The 23,581-nt window shown below is 44.0% G+C and overlaps 2 protein-coding genes across 2 annotated transcripts; both read left to right on the forward strand.

Annotated features, from left to right (window-relative positions):
* The first annotated feature begins 3,482 nt into the window (after positions 1-3,482).
* THG1L (tRNA-histidine guanylyltransferase 1 like) lies at positions 3,483-10,485 on the forward strand. The gene is made up of 6 exons (XM_010987240.3): positions 3,483-3,707; positions 4,663-4,839; positions 5,506-5,675; positions 6,442-6,530; positions 7,741-7,848; positions 8,980-10,485. The coding sequence occupies exons 1-6, from the start codon at positions 3,517-3,519 to the stop codon at positions 9,139-9,141; spliced, it is 897 nt and encodes a 298-aa protein (XP_010985542.1). The 5' UTR covers positions 3,483-3,516; the 3' UTR covers positions 9,142-10,485.
* Positions 10,486-12,162: 1,677 nt separating this feature from the next.
* On the forward strand, positions 12,163-23,198 carry LSM11 (LSM11, U7 small nuclear RNA associated). The gene is made up of 4 exons (XM_031449421.2): positions 12,163-12,630; positions 17,999-18,138; positions 20,018-20,101; positions 20,558-23,198. The coding sequence occupies exons 1-4, from the start codon at positions 12,180-12,182 to the stop codon at positions 20,966-20,968; spliced, it is 1,086 nt and encodes a 361-aa protein (XP_031305281.2). The 5' UTR covers positions 12,163-12,179; the 3' UTR covers positions 20,969-23,198.
* Positions 23,199-23,581: the final 383 nt, after the last annotated feature.

Genomic DNA, 23,581 nt, shown 5'->3' on the forward strand with positions numbered 1-23,581 from the left:
CTTAACACAGTTCTACTTCAACAGTTACTTGTGAAACTCTTGTTTAGTGTCTGTCTTCCTCAACTGGCCATGAACCCCACTGTGCAGGCACCACGGCTGTACAGTTTGCTGTTGCACTGCAGTGTGCGTGGCGCATAGTAGGAAATTAAGAAATATTTGTTCAGTGAAAGAGTAAATTCATGCAATTAAGTGGAACAAGATCAGGTGGACTAGGAAACATACATCTAATTTACCCTTTCTTTTCCCCTAGTATTTTTTTCCAAGCCCTCCAGTGACCACATCCCCATGACTTCTGGAATATACAATCAGTGAGTATTTAGAAACTAAATCTATTCACTCTGACTTATGCAAGCCATGTCTCAAAAATGCAGAACACATGTAGCAACTGCAAGGCCTGTAATCATTCATTTATTCTAGAGCAATAGTTCTAAATTTTAAACTCATGTATATCCTGGTATGTGCTAATGCTTCTGTCTGCCTCAAAACCATAACAGAACTAGGCAGTTCATTCCTGGAATCATATACATGACTCCTAGCCAGAAATTTGGTTACAGTGGTTCAGAAAGGGGAAGAAGACTTTAGAGACAAATTATTCCTTCTTTTTACCCGCCTCCATCCTGAGTTTCATTTACATAATGCAGCGCTTAGTACAAATGAAATGAGTCAGCATCAGGGAAGACAAAGTGAAATATGACTTCCATACCAAAGGCGACTTTTCTTTCTGCCAACCCCAGTGACTAAATGATCTTCTCAGTAATAGAATTAAAAGAAAAATAAAGGTCAGTGTCCAGTTAGATCATACATGTCTGTTGTGTGAAGAATTTTTCTTGTACTTTAATTTTGGTAAAAACCACGTAACATGAAATTTACCATTTTAACCATTTGTGTGTGGGGGAGTAATCAAGTTTATTTATTTTACTTAATTATTTAATGGAAGTACTAGGGATTGAACCCAGGATCTTGTCCATGCTAGGCAGGCACTCTACCACTGAGCTATACCTTCACCCCCATTTTAACCATTATTAAGTGTACAGTTCGGTAGTGTTAAGTACATTCATGTTGTTGTGCAACCAACCTCCAGAACTGTTTTCATCTTAGAAAATCGAAATTCTATACCCATTAACAACAACTCCCCTTTTCCCACTGTCCCCGTCCCCTTTCAGCCATCATTCTACTTTCTGTCTCTTGAATTTGACTACTCTACGCACCTCACTGAATTGCCAGAATTATACAGTCTTTGTCGTTTTGTGAAAAGTGTCCCCTCCCCACCAAGGCCCAGTACAGGGCAGGCCTATTGCTTGAAGGGGCTTGGAGTGGGAGGCCCAGGGTCTGCTCTTGCACTCTGCTCCCACTCCAACAAGCAGGAATGGAGGTGAGAGGCAAAGTCTCGTTGTAAGATTCTCTTCATCACTCCCCTCTTTTCAAGGCTTACTTTCCACTGAGGGCTAGGCTGAAGTGTAGGCAAGTCAGAGGCCTTCTGTGTAATTGGCCTGGTGGTGGGAAGTCCTCTCTTCCTGGGTTGGCATGGTGCCTAGGGCCATTTTTAGCACCATCCCAATCCTCCAAGAATCTCCTGAAGAGGATCATCCATAGCTCCCTTTGGCCCTTCTGGCTCTGTCTCCAAATCCTGTCTAGGAGGGGTGAATTACTTGCCCAGTGGCCTCAGAGGCAATTCCCAGTTCCTACCAATCCCCAACCTCTGAGCTCCTTCTTATGGGACTGATAATGATGATGACCTTTTCTAGGCCCCAAAGGCTGCGGGGGACTGCAGTGAGGTATCCCCGTCCTGTCCTCAGGTACATCACATAATTGCTGCCTCTCTTCTACTGGGTTAGACTGCTCCAGAAACCTCCAGGTGGTTTGATACAATTTCACATCCACTTGTTTATGACTTAAATATAAGTTTTCATCAACTTGTTAATGGCAAAGACAAAAAAAAGTTGTTTTTAGAAGTAAAGTTTTGCTTTAAGAATGAAGTACGTTGTATCAGGATGTCATCACCTCATCTGTTGTCATTGATAAGCAGTCAGTAGGTCAGCTGCTGAGGGGCCCCACTGGGGGCTTATCAATTAAATACGAACTAAGAAGCAGCCATGGCGAGGACACATTTAGACGAAAGACCCAGAGTTTGTGAGGACAATCTGAGAGTTTCCATCTGGGCAAGGTGACCCTTTGCTGACCAAACAGTTCTCTAAAGACCCTTGGGGCATTAGCTCCTGCTGGGTAAAGGCAACTCTTTTACCGGCAGTGGGGAAAGCTGTGCAGGTACCCTGCAAAGGTCATCTGGCTGGTCAACACCAGGTCTTGTGCTCTAGCAACAGGGGACTTTTCACTTCGTTTACTGGCAGCTGGACATCAGCTCATGGTTGGCTAAGATGACTCTCCCCAGAACCAACCTCATAGGAAAGACACACCTCAACTGAAGAGGGTCTTTATCTGTTATCTCCCTTTGCCTGGAACAATAGTATAATTAATCTATCATTTGTTTAGAGTATGTTATTTCTTTATTGGCTTATTAGGAGATATATCCTGTATGCTACTGGCTTGTGAAATTATTATAATTCCCACAGTGACCTGTAGTAAGTAAAATATTGGCAAACACAATCTCAGTCTCAGAGCATAATTTGCCCAGAAACAAAACATATGTATCTCTCTCTGGATGGATATACAAGAAACTGGTAACAGTGATCACCTAAAATAGGGAGTTAAGAGTCAGTGAGAGATTAATTTTTCATCATATATCCTTCTATATTGTTTGAATAATATTTTCTCCAGGGTTAAAAAAGATAATGTAAATAGGTAATGAATTCAAAAGAGCTTTATAAATCATACATCACACAAATATTAGGGTTTTGTTGTTACTATTATCTACCAAGCAACAAGAAAGCAAACACTGGGTCTTTGTTTAATTGTGAAAAAGTTGAATAAGTTCATTTAGTACTCTGTATGCTGGAATAAGAGGTGTTTGTTTTTTTTTAAATTTTTTTGAAGTCATGCTTTGGAATATTTAATGACATTGGAAAATAAACAAGGTAAATGGAAAAAATATAAAAACTGCATAGGTGTCTGATTCCAATCTTGTGTGTTCCCTGTGTAAACATATATATACAAAAGGACACTGGAGGGAACAATGCTTCCACGGGGATAGGGGAGACTCAAAAGTGTTAATTTTCTTAATTACATTTTTTCGGTATATTCCACATTTTCTACAACAAATTAACACATGTAATTTAGAAAGGAAAAAACACACACACACACAATTAAACCTTCAAACTTGGCCAGAAAGGATTTTTTTAGGCTTCGTGAAAGTGATTTGTTGCAGAACGTTAGAAGAAAGGCGAGCAGCCACGGGTAGTGCAAAGAATGGAACTCTCCTTCCAACCCGGAAAGTCGATTAGAAACTACAAGGAGAGGCGAGAGAAATACTGGCCTCCACTACGGCTAGAGCGGTCTTGAAAAAAGACACAGGAACTTCCGAGGGCGGGGCTTCTTCGTCCTTTCCTTTCCGTGGGGGAAATGAGGGCCGCTTGCAAACTGAAGGTTCGCGATAGCTTGGCCACCACTTCCGTCATTCTGAGACGGTTTCTGAAATTGGGAGCGACCATGGCAAAGAGCAAGTTCGAATACGTGCGGAACTTCGAGGCTGACGATACCTGCCTGGCCCACTGTTGGGTGGTGGTGCGGCTGGATGGCAGGAATTTCCATCGGTGAGCGACCTCGGGTCGGGGCTCCGTGGCGCACCAGCACTTTGCAGAAATCCAACAGCTCCGGTCACAGTTCATGGTTACCGGGGTAACGCGGCAGCCAATGAGCGCGCGGCATTGAGCATCACCCTTCGTGCTGGCTGCACTGTGTTCGAACCTGAGCTGGTCAGGGTAGTTAAATGAAACGGGGTGCTCACCTGGTGAGGAGCAGACCTGAGGTGCCCGTTAACAAGGCTCTGGTAGAAGATGTCACTTTTGGGCGCATTATTTCAGCTCTTCAGCCAATTGCCAAACTATTTTGTTGGGTTTTTGAGGAATGGCTGTTCAGCGGCCTGTTTAGGCCTTGCTGTGAGCAGCACTGTATAGTATGTTTTTGTTTCCTTATCTCTATCAGGCTGAGTGGACTAGATTCAGGAGGGGGAAAGAGCCAGGGGAAAAAAGGTGTTAACAAAAAGATGGGCATTTAATTCTTAAAAAGTGCTACTTTAGAGGGGGAGGGTATAGCTCAGTGGTAGAGCGCATGCCTAGCAAGCACGAGGTCCTGGGTTCAATCCCCAGTACCTCCATGAAAAAAAAAAAGTAAATAAATTTTAAAAAGTGCTACTTTAATAATGATTATTGTAATTAACATGTATTGAACACTTCCAAGGAGCTGGGCATAGTTGTATTTGTTGTCTCCCTGATTATCTTCAGGACCATCCTATGAAGTAAAGACACTTTGTCCCCACTTCACAGCATGGAGAATGAAAACAGCATTTATCTCCCTTTTTCTCAGTTGGTCAGAGCAAGAAAAAAACTTGAGTACTTAACAAAAGGGATCAGGTTGTGGCTAGTGGAATTTCTGAACTCAGCACTTTTGCAGTATCTTCCTCTTTTAACACTCCCTTTGATCTGTGGTGTTAATGACCAACTCTCTTCCATCCATGTCCTTTTTCCCTCTTCTCTTTCCCCTACGAAGGTTTGCTGAGAAGCACAACTTCGCAAAACCTAATGACAGCCGTGCTCTGCACCTAATGACCAAGTGTGCCCAAACTGTAATGGAAGAACTGGAGGATATTGTGATTGCATATGGACAGAGTGATGAGTACAGCTTTGTGTTCAAGCGGAAAAGTAACTGGTTTAAAAGAAGAGCCAGGTAAAATTCTGTGGTGTACCTCCTTCAGAATATTTCCTACCAGCATTTGGTTTCTGCTTATCTTAATCACAGACTTAAAGACTGCAGTATTTGCAACTGCAGGATGTATGTGTATAATATGGTAGACTGTTGTACTTCCATCTGGTATCTGGGCCTTCTGTATGCCTCTTTATCTGATTCTTTCCCTCCATTCCTCATCACCTTAGCTTCTAGATTGATCTGGCATTGAACATTAAGACTAGATACAGAGACTAAACTTTTAATTTAAGGAGAATCGCAGTACAAAATAGATCTGATATTTGCCTTGGCAGTATATTGAAACTCCCAGGAAACAAATCATATAGTGAATTGGTAAGTTTTTAAAACAATGGCTTCCCTCCCAAGACTGAGGGGAAAAAAACCTTCTTTAACCATAAGTTCACATCACACCCTACAGAGAAAAGTTTGGGATTAGCAGATTACTTATAGGACTAAAAGGAGAGACAAGCTGCATTTCAGATGTGTAACTGAACTATTAAGAGTTTTTCTTGGCCCAATGCATCTTATCTCTTGGTTTGCTGGACACTTTGTGTAATCTCTCCGTTACACTCACAGACCCTGTCATGGTGTTGAGTTAATGTCATGTATTTTCTCTTTTCTTGCTCCACCCAACGTGCCTTTTGCAAGTAAGTTCATGACTCTCGTGGTCTCACAGTTCGCCTCCAGCTATGTCTTTTATTGGCGGAATTACTTTGGGGACCAGCCCCTTCTGTATCCCCCCGGCTTTGATGGAAGAGTCGTGGTGTATCCTAGCAACCAGACATTAAAGGACTACCTCAGCTGGCGGCAAGCAGATTGTAAGTGAAACCAAATTAACAGATGTAATTAAACCGCTAATTCCATGTATTAGAGGTGGTGGTCTTACACTGTTTTGGCTCATGTGTATTTTGTTTGGAATGCAGTACTTCAAGTTTTTTTAATTAGTTGAAAATACTTGAAAAATTGGGAGATTTTAAGTAAATACTCCCTATATCCAGCTTTTTTTGGAAAAATCAGAAGACCTGTCAATCCTAGGTCTATTCCCACTGAGTAATGGACAGAACCTGTGCAGTGACTGTGGCCTTTATAGACACATAATACATGAACCCAGGAGCCAGTGTGTCAGGGTCTGTACCATTCCCTCCTGTTCCTCTGGGGTCACCTGCTTTGCTTTACACATGTGTGTTTGTGCTGGCCTCAGTGCGTGTCGTGGTCCTTGTGTACATGACTATGTTGAAATGTTTGTGAGACCCCTTTGGTGTGTCTTGATTTTGCCAAAAGAACTGGGAAAGAGATGGGAATAATATAAATCAAGTAACTTTGAAAGTATTCCTTGGCTTAATGCACAATATAACAGATTTGTGTAAAGCACAACTGAAATGACAGGATAAAACTGTTAAGAAATAAGGTTTTTTTCTGCTTGACCACTTCCCCTCATGTTCAGTGTATATGGCTTTGGGCAAGTAACTAAATGTCTCTAAAGTCTCTTTAAAGAGGAGACAGGCAGGGCTCCAGGACTCTTCGAAGGGTGAATACTGAACAGATTCTGTATACGTACCCAGTGCTATTCTGTTTTCCTTACAGGTCACATCAATAACCTTTATAATACAGTTTTCTGGGCACTTGTACAGCAGTCTGGACTAACACCAGTACAAGCCCAAAGGAGATTACAGGTATAACGGTCTTACTGCATTAATACTTAACTGGGGACAGTTTATTGTACACTCCCCCATGATATCTTGCCTTCCTTTTAAGCTCCAAATTTTTATAGCTTTGTTTCAAAAGGATTTAAGATCACACCTGAAGCAGCTCTGCTGCTTGCTTGCTTTGTGACTGTGGATAAGCTACTACTTCTCCCTGAGTTTCAGTGTCCTCAGCTGGAAAGTGGAATCGGTGACACTGGCTGTGCACTCCCACGTGGTAATGCTTGCCTGGACCTGGGTATCGGCTGCCCTCTTTATCTAGGGCATGAACTCTTCTGTTTTGTCAGTCCCACCTGGCCTCTTCAGTCCCATTCCCTGCTGTAAGCCTGGCATTTCTTAGGTTTTTGACCCCTATGTATAACTAGGTGTTCAGGCTCTGGGGGTCAAATAATTGTTCTCAGCTACTTCCATTTAATTTTATCCTCTTTGCCTCAGTTCTTCATAGGTAAAATGTGGAAAATAATAGTTCCTACCTCACAGGTTTATGGTGAGAATTAAATGGCATGATGAATGTAAAACACATAGGCGAGTACAAAGCACACTGCAGGGACTTAATAAACACTGGCTTTTGTTATTAGATGACCATGGTACTTGTAGGATAACGGATCTGAAATGAGATGATGTGTTGTAACAGCTCCTAATACAGTGCCTGGTACATTATAATGACTCAGTAAATGGTCATCATTGTTAACAATAATGGTGAAGACGTATATATAGCAATAACAGGAAGGCTGATGGACCTGGCCAGTTTGGGAACGCCGAGTTTAGATTTTGATTCTTGTAAGAATAAGAGCACATTCAGTCTTGGGCAATTTATATTCTCTTTCTGAGCTTCATAACTCTCATCTCCAAAATGGAGATGGTTGTGAGGGTCAAAGAAGAAGATACGCATGAAGTATCTCATACAGAATCGATACTCTTCCTGTTCGTTCCTCTCACCCCATCACAGTGGTGACTTTTAAAGCCAGTGATTTTAGGAGAATTTTAGGAATTTTGACATTTAAGTAAGATTTGAACTGCTCTTAAAATGAAAATTAATTAATATCCATGAAGCGTTCGATAAAACGCTTCCACCTCTTGATCTGTTTGTGGAACTTTTGATAGAGACTGGGATGGATAGATGGGGTCAAGGGGGAGGGAAGACCTACAAAGCTCTTTCTGTCTGTTTTCTTTTCTTCAGGGAACTGTCACAGCAGACAAGAATGAGATTTTATTTTCTGAATTCAACATCAACTACAATAACGAGCCCGTGATGTATAGAAAGGGGACTGTGTTGCTGTGGCAGAAGGTAATGCTGCTATGTACGAAGGCGATGGGGGTCAGAAGCAGCCTGTGCCCGTCCCAGGCTCTGTCTTGCCTGCTGCCTGTTTGCTGATGTGACTCCAGTTGCTAGCACGAATTAGACCCTTTCTAAAACGAGACGCTCTAGATTATTATTTTGGATGCTTGCTTTGTCTGTTTGTCAGTGAACTTTGTGACCTCAACTCTCCCCTTCTGTAAGTAGAATCACAGAATTTTAGAAATTAGGACACTTTTTTTCTGTGTCATAAGCTCTCCCCACATCTAATAAAACCCCTTGAAACAGGTACAGTGCAGCTGTGAGGATTTTTGCATTCAGAGAACATTTAAAAAATACTCTCTCCCACACTGGATAATTCCATTAAATGGTCCATCCATCCTGTGAGAATTGTAATCTGAGGCACTGATGTCGTTTATGAGGGTTCTGTCCCTTGCAGAATGTTCGAGAGATTCCCCAGACATTCATACGTAATATTCTGTAATAAGCCTATGCGTTGACCTAAATTTTTAATTCTGCCAGTATTTTCTCTCTGCCAGCTCCTGGGCATAATAATGTCCGTAAATTTATTTCCTTCTGTCTAAAGTAGTTTCTTCTGAGATGAATGTTTTCAAGTATTAAGGGGTACCCTGAGAGCTAGGTATCCCACTGGCAACTTCAGCTCTTTTATTAGTAATTTTTAAACATATTTGTTTTTTGGCACAGTCTTGGATACTTCTTAATGCAGATGGGAGAGCAGAAATATCTTTTTTTTCTCCCCTTAACAGAGGCCCTGGGGATTGAACTGAGGACCTTGTGCACACCAAGCACACATTCTACCACTGAGCTATACTTCCCTCCCCCAGAAATGTCTTTAATTCTATGATTATTGCCAACAAGGAGCATGAAATCCCTCCTTTGTTCTTAAGATCTCCTTTCAGGATATAGCAACATGACTTTTAAAGTATTTTTAGTTGTAAAGAAATTCATGTACGGTGAGATACGTGTGTGTGTATCTGTATGCGTGAAAAATAATATGTCAGAAGTATATAAAGTAAAAAAGCCAGCTACCCCCACATCTCCCTTTTCTCTCCCAAACCCACTCTCTACTTAACAGTGTCAACATTTTAATTACACATGTAGGTGGATGAAGTCACGACAAAAGAAGTTAAGCTGCCAGCAGAAGTGGAAGGAGAACAGAAGGTGGTGACCCGGACCAGGACAAAGCCGGCGCCCTTACACTGCGACGTCATCGGGGACGCTTTCTGGAAGGAGCATCCAGAGATCCTGGATGAAGACAGCTGACCCTTTACTTTTCAGTCCTGGTTTTGCTCGACCATGCAGGCCCCCCCCAAATCTCCTGGCCGTAGGCGGCCCTGGCATCTGTGCCACCCAGAACAGTGTCCTGGGAGTGGCGTGACTCTGGTTGGGAGGGGAATGGGGAAAGAAGAGATGGGTGTGGGTGGTGTATCATGTTCTGTCTTAAGTAGAACACCTTTTTTGCAGTGTCGAAACGTGGTTCCTTTGATAGAAGTGCATTTTTTTAAAAATCGTGGTACTATTTTTATAAAGCAAGAACTATTTTATCCCTTGCAGAATGAATCATTTTTAGATTGTGGCATAAGTCTTATAAAAACCCGTGAAGCTCTTTTCACCTGTGATAGAAGATGAGCCCAAGCTTTACTTTCGCCCACCTGTTCTTAACTGGAGAACCCCGTGCCCTTGATAACCTCACCTTTCCCACCCATCCGCTTGCATTTATCTTTGGCAGACATGGGGTTAATATGGGTTGTTGCCTGCCTAATGGCCATGAATCCAGGAATTCCAGGGCAAACTCGGGGTTTTGTGCCAGTCTCCAGGTTGGCTACTTGGGCTGAACAAATGAGTCGTAGTTTGGATGTCCTTGTGTAAACATCCCGTAGATTGATTTTGTGGAGCTGTCAGCATCCTCAGCCTCTTGCCAGGGGCAGTGATTCCAAGGCCACTTACCTCTTTCTAAGAAGAAATAGAATTATGTGTCTATATGAGAGAGAAACGTGACAATGAATGTGGAGGAAGAAACATTTACTCTGTGTCCTCAGGATACTTCAGTTTTAAAAAGTCACCTTCCTGTTGGACTTCCTGAAAAAGATTCTCAGGTGGCCTATATCATCAGAACAGTGGCATTTGAACTGGAGAGTAGAGGGGCCAACATTCCCCTCGGGGGCACAATGGCAGCTGTCAAAGGAGTCCTAATAGTTCACCTGCCAGCGGAGCTGGGTGGGGAGCAGCAGGAATTGCGTGTTGCCAAGCTTTTGGCCTCTGAAGAGGGGAGGCGGTGGAGATGGGAGGTGAGAGAACCCACATTTCCTCTTGCCCACATTCCATATTTTAGAGGGAAAAGATTAATTTGGCTCTGTAAAGAATTAATTAAGAGACAGCTCACATCCCAGTGACGGGTCTTGCATTGTAGAATTTACAGCCGAGGAGAAAATGTATTTTTGACGGGGCAACGGCTGGTCTCATCCCTCACTAATTGACACCCCATCTGTCCATGCCTTTTTTTCCCTTCCCCTTCTCTTCGCTCCACAGGAATAGGAGGCATGGCTCATGTTTGGTCATTGATAAAATTTCTTTGAGAGAAAAAAAATAAAGGTTTCAACTCCCTTGGCCTAATTTTTCTCTTTTTTCATACAAATGCAGTATGAGTCCAACTTCCGTGTGTGTTTTTACATAAGCCAGGATCACATCTGTCATCACAGCGGTGGTTCACAGACTTCTGGATGCAAAAAATTTACTTGAAATCCTTGTTTAAAACGCTAGTTCCAACCTCTCCCCATGATTTGGGGGTTCAAAGGCTTTTGACGTATATGGTCTTCAGTATATCACACTTCAGGTAACAAGGCCCAAATAGTCTAATACCTAGACTGTGATACACCTAGACCAGTATACCTAGATACACAGGGATAGGCCAAGTAAGGCAGTGAGAATGTAGCACTTGATTGGCAAATGTAAGTAAATGGCAAGTAAATTTACAGAATTTTAAAGCAAAACAAATACAAATAAGTATTAATGCACATTTTCAAGACAACCACCCAAGGAAGGTTTGTGCTTTCTGTGGGTGCTGTGTGATATTACAGGGGCTATCACTCGATTTCGCTGTACGGTGGAGGGGCATGCACGTATTCCTTGAATCCCCAGCAGTTAGCAGGCTTGAGGTTTGTGTTGGGGCAGGGGGTTTTGAGCAAAGGAATAAGCCTAGGTTTAATATTTATGCCATAATTAAACCTATTATGTAGTGCTATTAGAAGCATTATTGGATGGTTTTTCTCTTTATTTTGCAGCATGTATTCATCCTAAAGTATACTTCACAGTTGCATATTAATTTTCATCCTGCTGTCTAAGGTAGAGAATAGAATTCTTTCAGGTTTCCTTTCCAAATCTTAAAAAGCAACTTGTATAGAATTAATACCAGTCGATAGCAATTTGGGGGAGTGGTGGCGGTTAGGAAGGTGATTTGTGTGGCCTGCAGGTAAATGGAAACAACTTGGCTCTGCTGGGTGAGGGGATAATGTCTGGGCCTTTGGTACAGACTATCATTTCAATATCAAAACACAAAAAATGTTTTGCTGAACAGAGGCCCTGAAGTACAACCAGGTTTTGTAAAACCTCCATCAACCTGTCCTCCAACTGCAGGATCCTGGTTTCCTCCAGGTGTACGGCAATGCTTAGAAAACCAGTGATAGTGGATTTTCCTTAATACTAGCGTCTTTCTGGTGTAGGTGTAGATTCCTTTTTGCATACGGTGTAGGAAATTGAGGACTATGATCCACCCGTCCTTCAGTTTCATTGTACACTTTAGTATAAGCTAACATTCATAGAGCATTTATTATGCTCTTTACATGCAGTTATATTTTCATTCTTCGGACAATTCTACCATATTTCAGATGAGAATGTAAAGACCCAGAGGGGCTAACTAAGCATGATTATCTTGCTTTCATGCAAATTGGAATAGTATTTGCCAGAGTTCTTCCCACAGCTTCCCGCCAGCTCGAGCAGACTGCCGTTCCAGAGAGCAGAGAAACGCCTGGGGAGCTTGTTAGAATGACAGTCGGGGAATCATGACTATTAACGAACACCCCAAATAATAATGACATAGATGGGGAAATATCGCGTTAAGGCAGGTGCACCGGCCCCCGGGCCGCTGAGGCGGTGCGCCACACCCACGGCGGCACAGAGCGCGGGCGCATGCTGCCCTCAGGCGGCCACGCCGGCGCAGTGCGACCCCACGCCGCGGCTGCGCAGTGCCGCCCTCTGGCGGCCCCGCTCCTTCCCATCGGCCTCGGCTTGCGGGCCTTTCAAACATGGAGGAGCGGGATCGGGGGGCGAGGTCGGCTCGCGCCGGGAGCCCCGCGCGGCCGCCCAGCCCGCGTCTGGATGTCAGCTCTGACAGCTTCGACCCGCTGCTGGCCCTGTACGCGCCCCGCCTGCCTCCCATCCCCTACCCCAATGCGCCCTGTTTCAACAACCTGGCCCAGTACGAGAGCTTCCTCAGGACCGGAGTCCGGGGCGGCGGGCGCGGGCGGGCGCGGGGCGCGGCCGCGGGCTTGGGGGCTCCAGCCACCGCCGCCGCCGCCGGGCCCTCGGGCAGGACCCGCCGCCGCCAGGACGCCCCCGTCCCGGACCCCGAGCGCATCCAGCGCCTCCGCCGCCTCATGGTGGTCAAGGAGGACGGAGACGGGGCCTCCGGGGCGCGGCGGCGGGGTCCGGGTCGGAGCAGGAAGAAGCCGCGCAACGTGCTCACGAGAATGCCCTGTGAGTCCCGCGGGCGGGCGGGGGTGGGGGGCTGTCCCGGGCGGCAGTCCGGAAGGTGGTGGCCGGGGCGGGGGTGTAGGGGGCGGGCGCGCGCCGGGGGATAGCGGCTTGGCGCGGGTCTGCGTGTGGCAGGGGGAGGGTCTGGTGAGGGTTGAACAGATAGTCAGCGACGGTGGGGAGGTTCTGCTGGAGTAATGTGCGTGATGGGGGCGTGGGGAGGGTCGTCTGAGTAATGAAGGGTCTGCACGAGCCGTGGAGGGAAGTGGTAAGGCTGTAGAGGTAATAAATAGCCTTGGCGAGAGTCTGCGTGGATAACATGTGCAGGTTCGTGAAGGTGTTGGGGTCCACTGAAGTGGCTACAGAGGTGATGAATAGCCTGTAGGAAGGATCTGCCGGAGTGTTGGAGGGTCTGGAGAGGTGTTGGGCCTGGAAACCAGACATCACAGAGAGGGTTTGCAGAGGCAGGCGATAAAGAGGTCTTGGGACCACACACGGTAGGGGAGGGGGAGGCACAACCGGCTTTAGGAGAGGGAGAGTGATCAGTGAGGTTTGGGGATGATGGGATGGTGTGTAAGATAGCACAGGGAACATAATCTCTTTGACCCCTGCACTTTAAGTGACAGCTCGTCTTGGTGCTGTAAGCAGGAGGAGGGCTGCAGGATCTTGATATACATTAGCAAGTCACAAGTGCTGGAGTGCAGCAGGCACAAAATGCCACTGAAACAGACACTGTTTTATAGCCGCTCTGCCAGGCTAGGTACAGGACTTGTCTGTCTGTCAGGCTCATATTACCATATGCACAGGTTAATTTCAGTTCTGAAGGTGTAAATGGCACAAGGGAATTTCTTGCAGCCTCCTAATAGATCCTTAGAGTAAAGCTGTAAACAGCAGAGGCTGCTAATGTGCGAGTTAGGTCTTGTGTAAATGGAATAAAAACAGCCCAGGGTTATATCTTTTGTCATCTGGCAAGCAGTTCTGACATCTGCCCCGTGAACACAATGACCTACTTAGCCATTCAAAGCATCTGTATCCTGATGGCTGAACTGTGGCATTATTAAATCACTCCTTTGGAATGGAGAGTTGTGCTAAGCAAAGGAGTATTTTCTTTCGTTCCTAGAAATGTGTTTATTAAGAGAAACATCCTGAAAAGCTGAATGCTGTTAGGGTGACTTACTGTGCCGGAGCATCCCTAAGCTACCCCAGGTTGCTTGCTCAGCAGTGGCACAAAGATAAATTATGCATGTTCCTAAATTAAGAGCATTTGGGGCGACCTTATTTTGCCCATATTTTTTGCCACTATCAGATCTTTGAAATGCACCCTAGGTCTCAGATTGTAACATCTTATTTTCATTTTGACAATTATTGCTTTGCTTCCAAGATTTTTAAGAGAAAAATATTTCTATGTGGTGGATGATTTTGGCTTTACCTGTGGAACACTTGGCTCTATTGCTAGTATGACAAAATGTGAAGGCCACAGTGAAATATATGCCAGGAACCTAAGTTGCAGAATGTGCCCTAGGCACTGAAAATTTTAATCACACTCCTGGAAACAGTTGGGTGTACATGGTAGAGACGAGTAGGTACCACAAAGAGTTGGTGACCTTCAGAAAGCAAAAACAGAAGCATGGGTGAGGATTAGATTTATTCAAGAAGAGTTCATATAAGAGGTCAGCTTTAGATCTTGAAGTTAAGGTTGACGACAACAGTAATTATATAAAAATCAGGCTATTGAGGTATAATTTACATATAACCAGATTCATTCTTTTAAAGTGATTTTTGACAAGTGTAGAGTTGCAATATCACCACCACAAGCAACACACAGAACACATCCATGATCGCAGAGTTTCCTCATGTCCCTTTGTAGTCAGTTCACGGTAATTTTATTGGTAATTATAGCTACTGTTATTGAGCCAATATGTGCTATACACAGTGTTAAGCTCTTTAAATGCATTATATCTCATTGTACCCTCGGATACTACTTGATAAACAAGGAAACTGAGGCTCACTGAGCTCAGTTACTTGCCTCGCATCACATAACTAGTTAGCCTGCAGTGAGTCCTGGATTGTCCAATGTGCTTAACGATTATGCTAGTCTCAGGAGAGGAAGAGTACTGATGTTTCCTTGCTGCTTTTTGGTGGGTGGAGGTTGCTACATATGTGGTTTGTGTCCAGAGCAATGAGGAGTGAATCTGGGTCCAGAGAGGGATTTGTTGCCAGAATGCTTTGAAGACCAGAGAGTTTCTCCTTGACTTTGTTATGATAGAGTGGAACCATGGTGTATATTTGTAAGCAGAAGCCTTTGTACGGCAAATGTTTCTAATAGCCGAGTTTCTAGGGGTAACGTGTATTTGGGGAGGCAGAGTAGATCACAGACTCGGGGTTGATTGCCTTGGTTTGAAGACTGGCTCCTCCACTTCCCAGCTGTTTTGCTTTAGGCAAGTTACCTCAACTCCCTGGGGCCTCAGTTTCCTCATAGGTGAAGTGAGGGCAATAAGAGAACCTAGCTGTAGCTGTGACATTTAAATTAGTTAACATTTAAAGGCTAACAATTACGATGTCCCCTAGCATGTAGGGCAATTCTCATCAAGAGTATTAAATGCAACCGTGATTGCTGTGGGTGGTGGCTGTGGTTATTACTAGTTTTAGACTGTCATAATTAAAAGCCCCAGGTCACAATGCAGTATAACCTGCTGGAATAGACTGTTGGCTCAGCAGTTTACTAGGTAACTAAGTACCCTGGAGCGAACTATTTAAACCTTTCTGAGCCTCATTTTCCTCATCTGTTAAATGAGGTGAAATAGTAGTACCTGTGTGTTCGAGTTGTGAGGATTAAGTAAAATGATGCATTTATAAGTTAACTTACACAGCGCCTGGCCGCGTACTGAGGGCTTGGTAACTGGTGGTAATGTTGGTGACAGTGATGATGATGACATTGATGTGGGAGGGGTGGGGAGCTAGGAGACCCTGGAAGTGAACCCATCATCTGATGAGGCTCTGAACTGTACTGTTGGTTGTGGGAAGAGAAAAGAAAAGGCAGGTCTTGATTATTGAGAACCTACTGTCTGAACTTCGTGATGGCTACTAACAGGGGGAAACAAGAGGGGTTTAAAATGGCCTGGATTTGGAAAGGTGTGGCCCAAGAGTAATGACAGTGGAGATGGAATTTGGAAGAATAACTTCTTCAAAAATAAGGCATATATATATATATATATATATATATATATATATATATATATATATATATATATATATATATATACATACACACACACACACATATGCAAAATGAGGGCAAAAAATGTATATTTTTGTCATACTAAGCTTTGGAAGCCTGGCTCATATCCATTTGGGGTTTGTCACGGAGACTGCTGGGAAGAGCTTCAGAATGTGCCTCCTGATTCAGAGTGTGGGGCTCATTTTTCTCTTGGCGTTTTGCTCTGGTAGGTGGTACTAGCATTGTAGTTTTGATCATATAAGGAGAGAAATACTCCCTGGAATAACACCTTATCAAATCTTTGAAAATGAAAAGTCAAAGGTATAGACGTGAAGGATGAAAATCTGAGTTTGCCGTTTGTTTAATTAGAATAAGAGACTGTTGTTAAGATTCTTGTCCTTTCTCTCTGATTTGGGGCTGCGTGGGGAGAAGTAGTGCCCCTGTTTCTTCCAAGTTAGGAACAAAGTAGTCTTTCTACTCTGTGGAAATATATATGTGTATGGTGGCGGGGTGGGGGAGCAGTGCATGTGTATGCGGAGAGGGGGTAATCTAGGCATTGTGATTAGTTTCTAAGAAATCGAATTAAAGAGACTTAGTCCTTACGTGAATCTAGAAGTTAACTAGTCTAACCTCATTTTATGAATGAGGAAACTTGGACTTGCAGAAAAAAAGTTGCTCACCAAGGTCACACAACTAGTTATAATGACCTAAAAATTGTTTACAATGCTTGATTGAACACTGTCTACAGCACGTGTCTGGATATATGTACATACACACACCTTTCTATATCAGAGGTTCAAAGAATTTTAAAATATGGCTGGAGGAGAGAGAGATGATGGAGGTCAGACTAGATTCTCATTTCTTTTTCCAAGGCCACTGTTTCTGTCACTCTGCCTCCAACTGTGTCTTCCTGCTGAATCTTCAGTCTGACAAGCTCCTACTTCTCATCTGCTAACTTAATCCAAGAATATTTTCTTTTATTAATTTATCACTGCCATCATTTATAAACCAACTCATGAGTGAGGCATAAGGAGGTTAAGAGTAACCAACCTTAGTTACGCAGATTGAAAATTAAATCTTTTATGTATCTAAAGGCCCTTATTCAGGGAAACCTCCAGAATAACTTCCCAGAAGTTGTTCTCTGTTATGTTACTAGAAACGAAACAGAAAACTTTTGTTTGTTTACTATCAGTGGCAATAATCTCCAAAGAATTTTGCCTTGCAAACTTGCAAAAAGACTGCGACTGTGTATTTGTGAGTGTGTTGTCTGTATGTGGTTTTCTTTAGGGAGGTTTTCTGTAGTATAGCTAGCATATTGTGAAGGTTAAGTTAACATGAAATAATAAAAATAAAATTCATCCTTGCTCCCAAGCTTTGAAAACAAGTATCCATCATAGAAAAAGCTGCAGTTTATAATCCCAGCCTTTGTCCCATGAATCGTCATACTGTTCTTTTTACGTGATGCTTATCAGCAATCTCCTAAGAGTAAGATGCTCAGCAGGTGCCTTTCACCAGCGAGGCTTGGAATACAGTCAGGCCTGCTCCTCCTAGTGCAGCGATGATGGACACTGAAACACTGGTGGCCCCAGAGAGCTCATGCATGGAGTAGCTCAGACTGGGGCGCCAAAGGGCCATTCTCTCTTAGATGACTGCATGTGTTGAAGGGCAGATGAGGCACACGGTTCATTTCCTTTAAACATATGACCACGGTTTTTAGTTCTTTGGAAAGCTCAAGCTTGCTTGCCGTTCATGGGATTTATCTGAGAAAAATTGTCTCAACAAAGCATAAAACTGAGAAGAACCTAACTGCTGAAGTGTGCGTTTAATATAGTATTTCCTTTTTGCCCCCCCAAATTTTTAAACAATGGTGTCTCTTAGAATCAGTGACGTTATAGAATCTAGAACATAGAGTTCGTGAAATATCTGGGTGATGGCCGTACAGCTGAGTTCCCCACGTTCCGGGGAATCTTGTCTTGTTTCAGGGTGCGTGGCCTGTACTAACCACGTTGCCCATCGGGCCTTCTTGCTCCCACGGTGAGGTTGCCACTGCGACGTGTCGCCTTGCGTTGCTGGAGATGGCTGGGTGGTCTTGGTTGTTAATTCTGGGCGTGAGAGCAGATGTTCATGCTGTGCTGACCCTCCTTCTTGTTTCAGTGCATGAAGGCAGCCCTCTGGGTGAACTCCATCGTTGTATCCGGGAGGGGGTGAAGGTGAATGTTCACATCCGCACTTTCAAGGGACTTCGGGGCGTCTGTACAGGCTTCCTCGTTGCGTTTGACAAGTTCTGGAATATGGTAATTAAGCCTTCCTCAAGGGGCTGCAGAACCTCCTAGGGATTAAATCTTTTATGTATCTAAAGGCCCTTATTCAGGAAAACCTCCAGAATAACTTCCCAGAAGAACTAGAATCTTTGCACTCTCATGGGCAACAACAAAAAAGTGTTTTTATTGCCTTTCCTAAAGTCACGGGCTTTTAACTAGGGTGTTTTTGCCCATTCCTCCTTCCCAGGCATGTTTGGGAATGTCTAGGGACATTTTTTTGATTGTCACAACTATGGGATGGGGTGCTGCTGGCATCTAGAGGATAGAGGCCAGGGCTGTTGCTGCACATCCTGCAATACACAAGACAGCCCCCCAACAGCAAAGAATTATCTGGTCCAAAATATTATTAGTATCAGAGTTGAGAAATCTAGCCTTAAGGGATTTTAAACTTATTTTGTCGTTTAGTAATTTGGTATTGATTTCCTACCAACTATCCTTCATTTGAATTAAATATTTATTGACTTCCTACTTCGGCTGGGCACGGTGCTAAGTACAGTAATTTCAGAGAGGAACTTTCACTCTACAGATTTTGGAAAGACAGATGAGGATAGAGGTGAAGCAGGCATATTAATAAGCAAGACACTTGGCATAGTGTTTCCTTATGAAGGAGTGTACCACGTGCCCCGGCGTCCTAGAGGCTTACTGTCTGTTTACTAGACATTTGTAGGAGAGAAGGGGTATATCGTAACACAACTGTAATATGAGACAGTTAAAATGGGAGCCACCAGGGCTGTCTAGTGTTTCTTTCCATATGATCTTCCATTGCTAATTTTTCTTTTCCTTGTGCTCTGTCCCCGTCTGTGCATTCCCCTTGATGATAACAACAGTAGTTGCTAATGCTCACTGAGCCTGTGCTGTGTGCTGTGTGCTGAAGGCTTCATATATATTATCTCAGTGGGTGAGCGTAGGTCTGTCACTCTTCCATTTCACAAGTGAAGAAATTGAGGCTAGCGATTTTGGAAGCTTGATCCCAGAGCACACTTTTAGTAAGTGGGAGGACCATGACTTTATCCCAGGTTCTTTCTGGCCTTTGAGACCATGTTTTCAACCGTTATGGAGTTAGAAATCCTGGATTTGAATCCTAGCTTTACAACGTGGTGGCTGTGTGACTCTAGGCACACTTCTCTGAGCCTCAGTTTTCTCATTTCTAAAATGAAGGAGAAAAATACTTTATTATTATAATTTTACCTTTGAAGGGAAAGGCTTAAGAGAATCTATTTGATGACAGTGGTGGTAGTGTTAATACTATGAGCTTGTATTTGTAGGGTGATTCATACTTCTCAAAGTAATTTCTCATACATGATCTCATTTGTTGGTCTCTCAACAGCAAGAATTCACCAGCAACTCTGTGTGTAACCTTCATCAATGTGTATCAATTGCTGTCATAAGACATAGAAACTGAAAAGGAAAAAGAAGGAATAGACTAGTGTTTCTTAAAGTGTGGTCTGAGGTTGTCCTGCATCAGAACCATGGGGTTTCTGGTTATAACAGACAGTTCCTAGGATTCACCCCAGACCAATTGAATCAGAATGTGTAGGAGAGTAACCTTGGATCTGAATTTTAATAAGCTTCCTAGATATTCATGCTCCCAGAAATTTAAGAACCTCTACCTTGCATTTGTGAAGGCCCCTCAATATAAGAGAAACCCATCTTATGTGGTTAAAGCAGCTTGGAATTCCCACTCAGGGTGCCCGATATTACCATTTTTTTCTGCCCAAGAGCTGAGTCACCTGTTAAGTTTAGTTCTGCTACAATTAGATGTTATTCTTCCTTTTAAACTTTTTCCTGAAAGCTGTAAAAATAATATTTTTAACTCGGCCTGATTTTTCCCCTTTGGGCTGTTTTCCTCTAGGCACTTACTGATGTGGATGAGACCTACCGAAAGCCTGTTCTAGGCAAAGCATATGAACGGGACTCCTCACTGACCCTTACCAGGGTAAGCCGTTCCCCCGACTTCCTGAGTACCCAGCATGCCTTCACGCTTAGGAATTAAGGTCCCTGAGCCAGGGACCGGGGTTCCCTAGTGGGAAAGTCCTGTTGCTGTCAACCGGCTATGCCTGGACCAGCGTCTTCATTAGTCTCCCTTCTCATGCCCCCAGCGAACCTAAAATGCGTCCATGTTTCTTACCTGCATATTGTCTGAGCAATAAGTTACCTCTTCTGAGGCTTAAAAGTCTTTCAGTTTTATATCATAAAAAAGTGAGTATCTTTTCTCTTGACATACTTATGATTTACCTGAGTCATGGCTAGGAATAGAAGACTCATGACTAGCTTTTAAAAAACTGCAGAGCAGAGAGCCCACAGAGCGTGATTAAGGGACCTGGTCTTTTCTATGTGCTGAAAGAGGGATGTTGAAACAGAAGTCTGATATTTATCATTGCTTTCCTTGTAGCTGTTTGATCGACTGAAACTGCAGGATTCCTCCAAGAAGGAAGCTGATTCTAAGTCTGCAGTTGAAGACTCCACTCTGTCCAGATACTCCCAGACGTCCACTTGGAAGGTGGCTTCGGTGTGGGGAAGAGGAGACACTGACCGGGGTTCACGCAGGCGTTCCCGCTCCGTCCCTTCTTCCCTGCAGGCATCTGCAAGGGAGGAGTCCAGGTCAGAGCTGTCAGGGAGGACTACACGGACAGAAGGGTCGAGTGTGGGAGGTACCTTTTCCAGGGCCACCACCCTCTCCCGGGGCCAGCCCCGTAAGAAAAAGCGAAAGCCCAAAGTGGATTACCAGCAGGTATTCACTCGACACATAAATCAGATTTTCATTCGAGGAGAGAATGTCCTGCTGGTTCATCTTGCACAGTAACCAGCTGGGCTTCACCTGAGCTTTGGTTTTTAGACATAAGGTGCATGAACCGCTGCTATGCTGTATCCTAGTATCCCAATGAAACTCTGAGTTGGAATGATTCCCTCTGGTCCTGCATGTGCAGAGCGTAGAGCCAGGCTGGGGCCCTTTGGGAGACGAGCTCCATGAAGGGGAGGTAGGCCTTGGAAGAGTGGCTGGGTGTTTGCATTAATGCCAAGGCCAAAGCTGTGCAGAGGTGCTTGTGTCTGATTTGGTGTCATGGCCTTCAGACACTCAAACCAAATATAGTAAGATCTTTAATTAGGGGACATGGTATGCATTGAATTCACTCCACAGACACTACAGCATGGTGTCACCTCAAAAATGATCTCATTTCTAAAAGCTAGTGCCCTGAGCACTCATGAGTTTGTTTCTAGGAATAAATAGCAGTATAAACTGCCCTGAGCCCTGCAGCACATCTTGTAACTGACCTTTGAATTTTGCTTTGCGCCATTCTACCATTCTCTCTTGATCAAGAAATGTAATTTGTTATCTTTTAGTATCTGTAAGATCTAAGAAGGCTACCAGTTTCTGTAAGAGCAGAATTGGGATAGGTGGTATACACAAAGCAGCCAGCAATGAATGCTCTGTCTTTATCCCTCTCCTCATTACGGGAAGGAATACAGGACCCACTGGTCTTCCCCTGGCCAGAGGGAGCTTCTGCAGATGGGGTACCAGATGGGACTCTAAGCTGCTCTTGTCCTCTTTGACTCCTGTGGCATGGTGCTAGTGCATGTACCCTGTGTATTGCCCCCTCTGTACATAGTGTGACCTGTCCTGTGAGCTTTATGGCAGGACAACCGTGACCTTCATGTCTGGCTTCAAAGAGTTCTGTAGGAACTCAGTAATACACACATCGTGTGGCTGAGAGTCCCCTTTCCAGGCAGGGCTGGCCCTGCCTGGAGTATCTTTCAGGATAGTTTTCCATGAAACAGGGGTGAAATTTTATTCCTTTATGTCAGGCCAAAGAGTTTCTCACCAAGTACAACAGTGGTGTCTGCGAGGAACACTTTACTCAGCCTGGCTTGAGTAATCGGAACACCAGACCACCTGCTACGACTTCTACTTGAATCATATGTTTATTCAGCCATCCGTGTAAAATAGGCTACATTTTGACACAGACTGTTAGGCAGTATTGACCTTTTGTTAGTTTATATTTGGTTTCATTTTAGATAACTTACGTTCAAAGTGAGAATAAGAAATAGCTAACCAGTTAAAACGTTTGAAAAGAAAACTTCCTCTGCTGTATTTGTTGTGTCACTTAGGTAAGCCTTCTGAGAAGTGGCTGAATAAAGTTCAGGGAGCCGGGACGCCTGGTCCTTCTGCGGGCCGGGCCCCGGCTCACCACACAGTGAAAGGAGAGCAGACTAGCCCCTCTGTGCCTCTGTTTTTCCCCATCAGACACCTACCTCACAGGGGCACTGGGAAAGGGAGTTTGGGGGAAGGCATGTTAACGTCTCTAAACATGTTTTAGTGCCATGAGTGATTTTTACTCTGTTTCATAGCATGGCAGAAGTGCTGTGTCTCATGAGCAAGGCAGGTGCTGTATGATATAAGAGTGTAACCTCTGTCGGGGTCAAAGTTACGATCTCGGTGTCATCAGAAGGCAGTGATACTTCAGGAACTCTTTTCCGTACTCCCTTCCTTTCCCCTAAGGAACAGTGGAAGTTCTCCGAAGAACGTCTGCAGTAAAAGGAAAGTAACGTTTCTTTGCTGTTCCCGCATCCCAGGCCCCGCCCCTTTCTGGTCACTGTGAGAGGGGAAACCCCCCCCCCCACACCCGCACCCTGGGAGAGGTTTCCGTGGCAGTGCCGAAGGAAGGATGCGCATCTGAAAATGACACATCCCCAAAGGGGGCTCCGTGGGAGCTGTTTTTTTGTTTTTATTTCAGAATGCATTTAAGATACATTCTTCAGAACCAGATTAGAGGCACTGAACATTTAGACAGGTTCTAGGTTACAAACGCAAGCGAACAGTCGCCTTTGGAATCTGCCAGTCTAGGTCTCTTCTGAATGGTGTATCTAGAACCTCCGTTTCCCAATTAGTAGCTGTTTGTTTAATCACCCTTGCCTCTAGCTCCTTACCAGCCTTCCCTGTTTGGCTGTCCCAACTGTCTGCCCTCTTGTCCGTCACCTAGAAGCTGTAATGGTTACTATATTTTTCCCAATAAAGTAGAAATTTGGATTCAAAAGGAATATAATCAATTTCCACTTATCCTAGCAGTGCCTGAGTAAATCTAATCTGATTTATTTTAAACACATGCTGGTTTTCTCTTTTGCATATAATTTTCACATATCTACGTAAGGATCGATTTACTGCTTTTCTGCCCAACTAAACAATTCCGGCTCTGAAAATTATTTTAAAAGTCTGTGTGATCTAGTGTATGTGCCCGTGTGCCCCTACTTATTTCTTTGGTTTGGACGGTGATTCTGGAATGAGTACTGTGTAGTAAATGTGCTGTTTTGTACGAAGCATGATGATCAATTTTTTTTCCCCAGGGAAGTTTTTTTTTTTTTTTTAATTATTGCCTTTTCTTGATTATTGGAGAAATTTTCCAAAAGGAAAGAAAAATAA

The sequence above is a fragment of the Camelus dromedarius genome, chromosome 3 (genome assembly GCF_036321535.1).
Source record: "Camelus dromedarius isolate mCamDro1 chromosome 3, mCamDro1.pat, whole genome shotgun sequence".
NCBI classification, from domain to species: Eukaryota; Metazoa; Chordata; class Mammalia; order Artiodactyla; family Camelidae; genus Camelus; species Camelus dromedarius.